Source organism: Trachurus japonicus, chromosome 1, assembly GCF_045865225.1.
Source record: "Trachurus japonicus isolate A0001 chromosome 1, Traja_1.0".
NCBI classification, from domain to species: domain Eukaryota; kingdom Metazoa; phylum Chordata; class Actinopteri; order Carangiformes; family Carangidae; genus Trachurus; species Trachurus japonicus.
Window position 1 is genome coordinate 6,545,869 of NC_140907.1, and position 11,211 is coordinate 6,557,079.

General features: G+C 42.2%; 1 protein-coding gene across 16 annotated transcripts in view; it reads left to right on the forward strand.

The window, feature by feature from the left end:
* The window catches only part of add3a (adducin 3 (gamma) a), a 108,555-nt gene extending 98,240 nt beyond the window's left edge, over positions 1 to 10,315 (forward strand). For 5 of the 16 annotated variants that reach the window (XM_085803250.1, XM_085803186.1, XM_085803107.1 and 2 more), the window contains 4 exons: positions 531 to 554; positions 1,391 to 1,514; positions 4,942 to 5,034; positions 7,309 to 10,315. In XM_085803250.1, coding sequence (XP_085659376.1) covers positions 531 to 554; positions 1,391 to 1,514; positions 4,942 to 5,034; positions 7,309 to 7,559 — 492 coding nt within the window. In that variant the 3' untranslated portion in view covers positions 7,560 to 10,315. The remainder of the gene's footprint in view (positions 1 to 530; positions 555 to 1,390; positions 1,515 to 4,941; positions 5,035 to 7,308) is intronic. The other 11 variants (XM_085803540.1, XM_085803458.1, XM_085803388.1 and 8 more) reach the window with 3 other exon arrangements.
* Positions 10,316 to 11,211: the final 896 nt, after the last annotated feature.

An 11,211-nucleotide genomic window follows, 5' to 3' on the forward strand; every position in this document is an offset into this window, starting at 1 on the left:
CAACACATGCCCACTCTCATTTTAAAACAGCTCTTTTTATAAATAGAGGGAGGGCTTATAAAATTACATAACCACATAATAAATAACATAATGGTAGATCAATTAAAGAAAAACAGGTTTCATGACAGCTTCAATCCCTTTACTTTTATTCCATCACTTCAGGTCAGAATAATAATATAATGATATTTAATATGATATATTAAATTCTTACACCGTATTAAGTCCTTTATTCCTGCTTCTGACAGGTATGTAATGATTTATTACTTATAACCAGCTTCACAGAAACCCCTGTGTGTGGTTCCATCGTCATTTCCAGCTTCCTCGGTTGTTCAGCAGATGTCACTTTAATGACTGCTCTTGACCACTAGGGGGACCACTGTCAACATTATGCTAATGCAGAATGGATCATGCTGACAGCCACACTGAATTATTTAATGAATAAAGAGAAAATAACAAACAGATAGGAAAGGTCAACTCAAAAATCTCATCTAGACATTTAAATGTTGACCGTCTGGTGTCTTGTCTTGAAGGATCAGGTGCAGATAAAAGTTCTGGTAAATATCCACAAGTGTTTTCTAATTGTTCCTGTTTGCAGTGGTCTTTTTTTTTATTTCACTCTCTTGTATTTTGTGGATTTTATTTGACACCTTTTTGCCTGCACAGAACAGAAAACACTGCATGTGTTTATCAGAGTTGTGTTCTCAGATTGACACGTGTTGTTTGTACGTTTGACAAATTTGCACTCCTCTGTTGTTCTCATGTGAGTCGCTGATGTGTGTTGGTGTGTTGAGACAGAGACAGGCCCTGGGACATATCGTTACACACAAATCATTGTTTTGTTTGCATTTGTGTCACTTGTTTTGTGGGTGTGATGATCCTCTTATGTAATGTTAATTGCATTAGTTTGTGTGTAATGCATTTGCTTTGTTCATCTTCTCCAGTCTGCTGTAAAGATGTTGGGTTTTCAGACTAATTGGATGAGAAACTCAGCGTAGAGCTGGTGATTAGATGTGTTCTTTGTGATGTGGTCCACACTTGTGTTACTTTAATATGAGCAGAGTTTTACTGTCCTGAATGAGAGCCCCCCCCCCCCCCCCCCCCTCAGATGCAGTGGGGGTACAAGTGTGTACATTATTTTTATACATTTTTTGTGTGTATATGTCGGTGTTTGAGTATCTAGGCTACATTAGAGAGAGAGACGTTTTAGTGTGTGCATGCATTTATGCATCGGGTTCATCTGTTTGTGTGTATGGTTGTGTGCCTTGTTTTTTTGCATGTGCCTCCAGACTGTCTTTGTGTGTGTGTGTGTGTGTGTGTGTGTGTGTGTGTGTGTGTGTGTGTGTGTGTGTGTGTGCTCCCATGCTCACCCCTCTCCCCGTCTCCTCCCCAGCCATACGTGCCCACAGAGGAGGAGCAGATGGCCCCCCTGCCTCCCAACCCCTTCGGTGAGCTGTCGGAGAAGGAGCTGGAGGAGTACCGCAAGAACGTGGAGAAGAGGCAACTGGGCCTCAGTGGTAAGACACACAAATACACACATGGAAACAAACACATGGAAACTCACACACACCGGTTCATATGTGCATGAACACTCGCGTGTGGATTAACTGAACTCATTGATGTTCAATCTGCAAATGCTGCAGGAGCCCAGTCACACTGAGAGACATATGGACTACACACACACACACACACACACTCAGTGACATGTGCTCAAAGCCAGTGTCGTCCGGTGTCAGCAGCTAACAGCTCTACTAGTCTGAATGTTCATTTTGCTACAACATAATCACCAGGCTTCATAAAAACCTGATCAATAATCAATCTATCAGTAGAATGTGAAAGCAGCCAACATGAGATTGAGTCATTCAGAGAGCGTGTCTCACTAGATTTGAGTGAGCAGCAGATCTTTGCCATCTTCAAACATGTGTCCTTTCAGTTTGGGCAGTTTGGATTAGAGCACAACTTGATGCATCAGCAGGGTCAATATTATTAGTCCGTATGTCCTTGATATAGCTGTTGGCAGAAAGGAGTTGCACTGCAGTTCATTGTTTTCTTGGCAGCAATATTGTAAAATATATGAAATCTTATAGTGTTGTAATGTATTTTTTATAAATGATATATGTATTTTTAAAACATATTATAGTTATTTCCAATAGTTCATGTTGAGTTTGTTTTTCAAAAATGACTGTTGTTGATGTCTGTGACCATTTAGGTTAAAACAGTCAAATCAACTTCTCCTGACACACAGCATCCCTCACAGCCAGATAACAGCAATGTCCCACTGAAGCCCCTTAACATTGTTAACAAGCACCATCTGATGTTGTGAAGCATTCAAAATCCGCTAAAACAGCTGGAGCAGATTTCAAGCTGAGCTTTAAAGGGATAGTTCACCCAAAATTGAAATTTCACTCATTATCTACTCCCCCTCATGTGGACTAAGGGCTGGGAGAAGTTTCAGAGTCCTCCGTGGCTTCTCTGAGTTACAGGGGGTCTCGGCGTAGCAGTGCATGTCCATATGACTGTTGCAAATGGATACCAACTGTCTTCATAACAAAAAGACACACCAAAAAACGTCCAAATACCTCCATGCTGCTCGTATGTAATGTCCGCCTTGTATTGAAGCCCAGAAATGCGAAATTGTTCCGAAAAAAATTAAATAAGTCTATATTTCAAGCTTGTTTGTAGCGGAAGCTTCTCGAAGCTCCTCTTCCCGGTTCGTCAAATTTGGACGAACCAGGGTCTGTCCTCTTCCCAGTTCGTCCAAATTTGACGAACTGGAAGAGGAGCTTCGAGAACATGGACATGCACTGCTACGCCGAGACCCCCTGTAACTCAGAGAAGTCACAAATAACTCTGAAACTTCTCCCAGCCCTTAGTCCACATGAGGGGGAGGAGATAATGAGTGAAATTTCAATTTTGGGTGAACTATCCCTTTAACTAAATCAGGTTTTCTAAAAAAAAAAAAAAACTTGTTCTTTGTTCACAAATCTGTGCCTGGTCCCACTCCTCAAACCTTGACAAAGAAAACATCCACGTAATCCAGGATCTGTAAGTGCTGTCACCTTAGCAACAGTCCCATGGGTATTCCCATATTATAACATACTGCCTGGAGTTTCACACACACACACACACACACACACACACACATCTACATATAAGTACATTTGAACAGGGGGAGGTTTCCACATAGGCTGCATTGACGTCGTCATCTGCGTTAACCTTAAAGATGACACAGACTCACACAGGCCAGTCGATGCTAATCATATTAGTCCTCTGTCCCACTGCCGTCCAGAGGCAGAGGACAAATCAATAGTGAACAGATAGTGAAGGGGGTTGTCCACCAGTCCTCGCTCAGCGTGTGTGTGTGTCTGTGTGTGTGTGTGCATCAGCATGCACATGTGTCCATACGTGTTTATGGAGTGGTTGATGTGCTTACGAAATATTGCTGAAGAAGTGCCAATGTGTGTGTGTGTGTGTGTGTGTGTGAGTGAGAGGGCCGGTGTGACTAAGATGGCAGACCGAACAGACAGCAGGTCTTCTCACCCACCACATGAGCGGAGCCTGTTGCTATGACACTGTTGCCCCCACAGCCCCATGAATCCCCGGTGACCAATCTGGATGCAAGCTGGAGACCGTCTGGAAAGGCCTGATACATGCCTGGGCCACACAAACACACAGACACACAAACACACACACAGACTGATATCTTTAACCTGTGATTAGTAGTGTCCAGTACATTCCCTTTATTCACAAAATAAACCAAATTGTGTGAATTTTTAACATGAAATAACTGATTGGACTGATTTGCTTATGGTGTACAGTATGTGTATATACTGTAGCTGTCAGTAGAAAACCACCTACTGTAAGTGACTATAACTGCTTTAGTAATATTCATATGATGATGAGGCTCATGCAGCACATCTCTCAAAAAATTACCAACATCTACTGAATTCTTCAAATTTCAACTTTTTATCTGTCCCTGTCATATACACACACCATATGAGCACTTTGACTGCACAGACCGGGCTGTTATGTAATCACCTTCTATATGCTGTGCATGAAGGAGTTGTGATGTCTGAAACATCTCAGCCAACTGAATGTGTAACCCTCAATGTGCTAATCAATGTGTTAAAGTGATAAGGGAACGGCATTCATTTACACTATTTCATCTCTAAAACTAATGAAGCTACTAATCACTACATTTACAAAAGTTATCCAAAGCTGCTGCTGTGAAACTGATTTGATCATGTAGGAAATACAATGAGCCTAGGGCTCAATGAGTTGTTCCTGCATTAGCCAGAAGCCATAATGTGTGCCCATTGAGATTTCAGAAACTGATCACAAAAGGGAAACAAAACAAACCTTCTCTTAGTAGAGAAAGGAAATGAAGGGCATTAAAAGAGTTTATTTTTAGGCCCGATTATGGATGAAAATGTCACTCAGAGTTGACCTTACTCATCAAGATAACATCTGGGTGATTGTGTTGGCATAAATCCCACAATATTATGAAAACAGAAGTGGTAACATCTACTCTAAAATCTCTTCCTAAAAGGTATTAAACTATTTTATTTTGCAGGTTGTGTATTAGCATGTTGAAGGAGGATATACCGGCCGGTCAGGGGATCAAAGCCGCACGGCCGGAAGTCACTTTGTTACATGTTACAGTGCATTGGGGGGGGGGGGGGGGGGGGGTATGACAATCAACAGACAGGGATTTGGGAAATTTTGTGGAAAAGCAGCTGTGCATGGCCTGATTCTAACATGTGTGTTACCACTAATCTCTGGAACCCCACCCCCACCCTCCACTCCCTCACCCCTTTCTGACCCATCATCCCAAATCCTTCATCACCCCCTCTCATCCCACTCACCCTGCTGTCATCCCACTACTTCAATCCTGCAATCCCCCCCCCCCCCCACCTACCCCCCGTCCTCCCTCACCCCCTGCAGATGGCGAGCACGAGCTAACCTCCGACGACGGCTCCACTCTCTCTCAGTCTCTGTCTCTCACACAGTCTCCACAAAGCACTCCAGCTAAAGAAGGTATCACTCACTCACTCACAGAGAGACAGAGACCTCGTCACTGCTACGCTGTGTGTCTTTAAGATCTGATGTGTGTGCATGAGAGTCTAAGTTTAACTGAATGAAATGAAATTAACAAAGACAACAGTGTGCGATGACATAACCACTGACCCGTGCTACAAGTTTGTTCAGCACTAATTGTTTTTCATGTAAAATCTCAACATTTATATGAGTGAAACTCAATCAACGTCCTGTCCTCTACACCCAAAGACCTCTTTTGTCCCTGTTCCAAAATACTGTTAGTGGTGTTGTTTATGAAAGCACACCCCAAAATAATGAAGCACAGGTTCATATATTTGGATTCACGTCTTATTCCTAAGAGCCAGTGGTTTCTACACAATTCAGAACAACATCAAGTTGTGAAACTCTCCTTGTTTTAGAGCTGAGCCCAACATTAGCCTGAGAGAGTGGTATTGATGATAAGGACAATAGCACCTTACCTGGATCCTTTGCCTCTCTCTCGCGTCAAATGTGAAATTTGAGTCTGTAACATGATTTCTCTGTATTAAAGGGATAGTTCACCCAAAATTCAAATTTCTACTTTTTAATTATCTACTCATGTGGACTAAGGGCTGGGAGAAGTTTCAGAGTCCTCCATGCCTTCTCTGAGTTACAGCGGGGCTCTGTGCAGCACTGCATGTCCATATGACGGTTGCAAAAGGACACCACTTTTCCTCGTCCAAAAAGACACACCAAAAAACATCCAAATACATCCATAGTGCTCGTCTGTAATGTCCGTCTTGTATTGAAGCCCCGACATGAGAAATTGTTCCGAAAAAAATGAAATACGTCTATATTTTAAGCTTGTTTGTAGCAGAAGCTCCTCTTCCTGGTCCGTCCAAATCTCGCGCGATTTGCGCCGGCGTCAGCACTTTTTGGTGTGTCTTTTTGGACGAAGAAAAGTGAGTTCCGTTTGCTACCGTCATATGGACATGCAGTGCTGCACGGAGCCCCGCTGTAACTCAGAGAAGCCACGGAGGACTCTGAAACTTCTCCCAGCCCTTAGTAGTAGATAATGAGTGAAATTTTAATTTTGGGTGAACTATCCCTTTAAGGTATTGCCTGTTGCTGCCACTGGGAACTATTTCTCTAGTGCAGCATCAGCGTTTCACACAGAGATGATTGTGTCTTTGACATTTGAAGCTAGTTGGTGTTTCTCCAAGAATGACAAAGATCATAACGGCCTCTTTACAAGTTATAAATATTGACACTATGAGGTGGAACACGCAAAACCGCACAATGAGTAAAAATTAACCTACGACAGCGCACAGGCTCAGGGGAGCCTTATTGTCTGACGCCACCACTGTGAAGTCAGTCAGTGAAATCAGGTCAGTGGTTGGACAGGACGTGTGCTTTTTAGCTCAGATGAAAATAACCTGGGTAACATAAAGCCGCTGCCCTGCATTCCCTCTGAAATCTGCATCTGCAGCCCAGAGAAAGGGATGTGACACTAGTAGGCCTGTTTGTGAACAGCCATTAAGGAAGTGGGTGTGATCTGCTGTTCAAAGCCCTATTTTATTTTTTTTATGAAGTGAAAGCAGGATAGACTCTCTGGGCTGTCGGGTCACTGGGGTTTTACAGGGAGATATTATGAAATATGTAGAGCACGGGGACAGCGTGTCTCCGTGTGAGCAGGAGTTCAACACGCAGTTCAAATGGGATTGGTTCATCAGGGACAGCAGGTCTCACATTAGAGGAACATTCAGCCGTAACACGTCCATGTCCCTTTAGTCTCACTACATCCTTCCCATCCTTTATGCTGAACAAATCAAATTCTGCTAGATTTACTTTCAGTGTCTTTTTTTCATGCAAATATTTGATTAGAAAAATGGCATCGACTTCTTTGTGATAAGATCAAGACTGATGACTAAATTATTCATTGTTCCTTATGTCTGTAACAACATCTATGTCACGTCTGTCCGTCCTGGGTGAGGGATCCCTCCTCTGTTGCTCACCCTGAGGTTTCTCCGATTTTTCCCTGTTAAAAGGGTTTTCCATGGAGTTTTTCCTCAGTGGATGTGAGGGTCTAAGGGCAGAGGATGTTGTTACGATGCCATGTAAAGCCCTTTGAGACAAACTGGTGGTAAAAACGGGCTATACAAATAAAATTGCCTTGCCTTGCCTTATTCCTTCCTAGTGTTGATCACTATGAACTGTAAGCCACATGATTGTTTCTTTACTGCTGCTGCTGTAGTTGCTGTCTCCACCTAACCTGCGCCCCCCCCCCGCCCTCAGAGAACCACACGGGGCTGCTGAACGGCAAAGACCAGCACAGCGACGCGGACCAGGAGCTGTCCAAGCGCGTCAGCCAGCTGACCACCAGCATCGAGAGCGTGGAGATCACGGTGCGCTCCGGCGAGAAGATCGAGGAGGCGCTGTCCCCCGAGAGCTCGCCCTCCAAGTCCCCCAACACCAAGAAGAAGAAGAAGTTCCGCACCCCGTCCTTCCTGAAGAAGAACAAAAAGAAAGAGAAGACGGAGGCCTGAGATTAAAGGAGCAGCAGAGGCAGGCAGGAAAAGCGTCTGCATAGAAGAAGAAAGAGGGGCGGCAGCCACCTTTTCTGTTTAATGTCTGTGTTTTTATTTTGTCTCCGTTTTCAATGTCCTTTTATGTTTTTAATTTTATTTGATTTTTTTTTTTTTTAACAAAAGGTTTTAATGTACAAACGGCAGATGAAAGGATTACAGAAAAAAAAAAAAGATTTGATTTGTAAGGATAAGAATGTTTGGGGTGGGTATTTGGGTCCACAAATTCAAACTGCAGCAGATGTGGGGTGACTTATTCTACACACCTGATCACCTATGCAGTGCTCGAACAGGGCTCCTTGGAAGACCTGAAGTGTCATTTGAGGCCATTTAGATCCTGAATAACTGGCTCCTCCTGTGTCGTTTCCCAGGCTGAGAACAGAACTTGAAACCACATGGCGTGTTTTCCTGCTTCAGAATCCAATTTTATGAAATGATTGGATTGCAACCTGAGTGTTGTAAAAACTGCACACGTTAAAACTAAACCTCTTATTTTTCTGTCAAGGCTTCCTGGTCTTTTAAAGTTTTGTTCATACATCCCGGTCACCTGACTTTGCATCTGGAACCGAGAGGCCACATGGAATTTGAAGTCACACTGGAAAGGGTTTGTGTTGATTTATTTACTGTGAGAGAAGTTTTTCTCTCCGCCTCGCTCGCTTTCACTCTTCAAGCTTCTTTAGACTTCTGTTCTGATACAGACCTTCTCTTCAGCTGATTGTGGTTGAACTGCAGATGAGTTAAGGGTTTATCAGACTGGACTAGACAGTCAGGATGGAGGCTGGGCAGCCTATCAGAGCTTAGTTGACACGATCTCAAAGAGCTGTCGACCCACTCATAATATTTATGTAGCATTTTCCTTTCTTTTCTTCATCTCAGTGTTTTTGCCAAACTAAATGAAAGAATGGAAAAAAACACACATCTCATTTTAGTAAAGCGTCACTATGTGTGTCTGGTTTGTCATCTCATGAAATTATTCTTTTTTTCTTTTTTTTTATTGAACACAGATTTGGTATTAGTCGACTCTGTTTTGTACTCATTTCTAAGCTTTTACAGAGAATACAGATGTTACGCATGTTTTCTCTTTTTGCAAGAAGTGAATTTTCATGGCTGACTATGTTCTGTAGTGATGCCTGATTGGTCAAATTATATTCTAATCCTCAGAGTACGCAAATTTACTATATAGTACATGAAAACTGGATATGTTGGCTATAGATTTTTTAATTATATATTTTTTATTTTATTGTGCTGCACTTTTCTTGTGGTATATAACACATTTTAGTTGCAGGTGGTTTCACCAGTGAAGGAGATTGTGAAGTACTTTGGTAAAAGTTGTGCAAGTAGCAAGCAAGGCATGGTGTTGGAGAAAGGTCGGGACCCAGAACGTGAGTCGTATGAAGACGGGAAGAAAAGTCTTTCATTGGTGTCACACATGAGAAATCATCTCTACTTCTCAACACAAAAACAAACTACAAAAACAAAGCAGCAGGTGTAGTGCTGAACACTGCGTCAGACTATCTGCAGTCGCCAGCTGAAATGAGAATCATGGGTCGCGGAGAGTGGAGCTTTGTGTGGTGTGTTTGTGCGTGTGTTTAAAGCCATATTGTAATATTTCCTCCATTTTTTTTAATAATGAGACAAAGGTTGCGATTCTCGTCTGCCTGCTCGGCCCATCAAGGACCCTAACAAGACTTGTGTTAAATCACCCCATTGACTGCATCAACATCCCTCAGGCTCCCAAAAACTTTATTTCCTGTAGCTACAGTCACAGCAGCTACGCTTCCTCGCTTAACTCTCCATTTTCCTCCTCCTGGAACTGGAACATTATGAGGAGGACACATGGACATTTTTATTTCCATTTGATCACTCTGCGAGCCCAGCCGTCATTTCACTTTTCTAAAGTCTCCCCTCGTGTAATTTCTCTCGTAAACACGATGGTGTTGTAACTGTCAGATGACCCACAGTTGAACTCTGCAAAGCCAAAGTGTGATGGGTTGCCGCATATCCTCCCCCCGCAGTTGAACCAGATGTACCAATATCCCAGCTAGCAATGTGAAGTATTGGATTTGGAGGGAGGGAGGGAGGGAGGGAGGGAGGGAGGGTTTAGGGACGCATCTTTAGCCGTGTCAAACGATAGCTTCTGGCTCTGGGCGAAGAGCTGAGGTCACACAACTGAGAGATGGAGAAGGGGAGGTGTGAGTTTAGAAATGGAAATGCACGTGTGTGTGTGTGTAGTAGAGATGATGGCAAGGGGTAAGGACAACCTGACACTAACACACCATGTTTGTATCGCTCAGACTGTTTTTATTTTCTTTCATACCATCTCTCCTCCTGGAAAGTTTTTTTCATCCTCCATTTGTATCGCAGTACACTCTCTTTTCTCTTTAGTTTGCAGAGAGCACTAGACTTTTTTTTTTATTAACCATTTTATGAGCAAACGTTGCTCCCAGATGAACTGAATGTGCATTGCATCCTTTTTATTTTCTCCTCTTCTGTTTCCGACTGTTTGCACCTTGCTTTAATAATGCCTCTCTATCCACCTTTTTTTCTGTTTTTTTAAATAAAATTAAAAAAAGAACGAGTTTTGCTTTGGCATGCCAGAATGAGCCAAGCTACTTTGTGACCTGTGAAAATCCTATATAAATGGTTATCTAATGGAGTTGCTTTTAGATGTATTGCTAATCAGTGTAAATTCACAAATAAAACTGTATTTTAAGAAACGGAAGCTCATTTCATGTTTGTGCATCACAGTCCATGTCATTCTTCAAGTTGTTTTTCAGTTCAAACATAATCCATACACTCATTTCACTTTATACCATTTGACTTGAGCATTAAAGTGACGAAGTGTAGATAGTCAGAGGAAGACAAGCTGAAGGCTGCACTTTTCATAATAATTTCACTGTATTGTAGATCAGATTTATATAGTGGGACGGACCTATGCTGCAAAACAGTATACTTCAGTGTTAAATGAGCAGGAAGAAACAGTAACTGGTGCCTTCTTTGTCTGTGTTCCTGATGTTAACAGATGAGCATGAATAGTGAATGAATGAAGCTACTGAACATGTATTGCAATGACGTCATGAATGCAAATGAGACTGACAATGATCATAATAGGCACAGGAAGTGCAGAAACAATCGGCAGAAATAGTGTCAAGTGGAGATTGAACACACTGACGTTTCTGACACACAAGTTATACATACAGCTCTGTCAAAGCAAATTGTGCCTAAGGCCATAAAAAGAGGGCATGGAGTGTAGAGAGATACATGTGTGAGGAGATCTTTGTCTAAAATACTGCGTATCTATACAGCATATAGATTATATATGACCACAAAGGAACCCTTCTTCATCTGGAGAAAGAATATTTTGTTACTGACATACTGCAGATACTATGTGTGAACTTTTGGTTAAACCAGTGGTTTCCAAACTTGGCCTTTACAAGGAGACGTAAGATGAGAAAACAAGAAAAAGCCTGAATAAAGCTTTCCCAAATAATTTATAGTTTCCAGAATTCTCTAATCGATGGTTCTTTCTTGTTAGATACTGTAAGAAATATTGAAATAACCTGACAAGGGAAAACTGCATCTAAGTTACCATAGATTTACCCATTATCTTTAA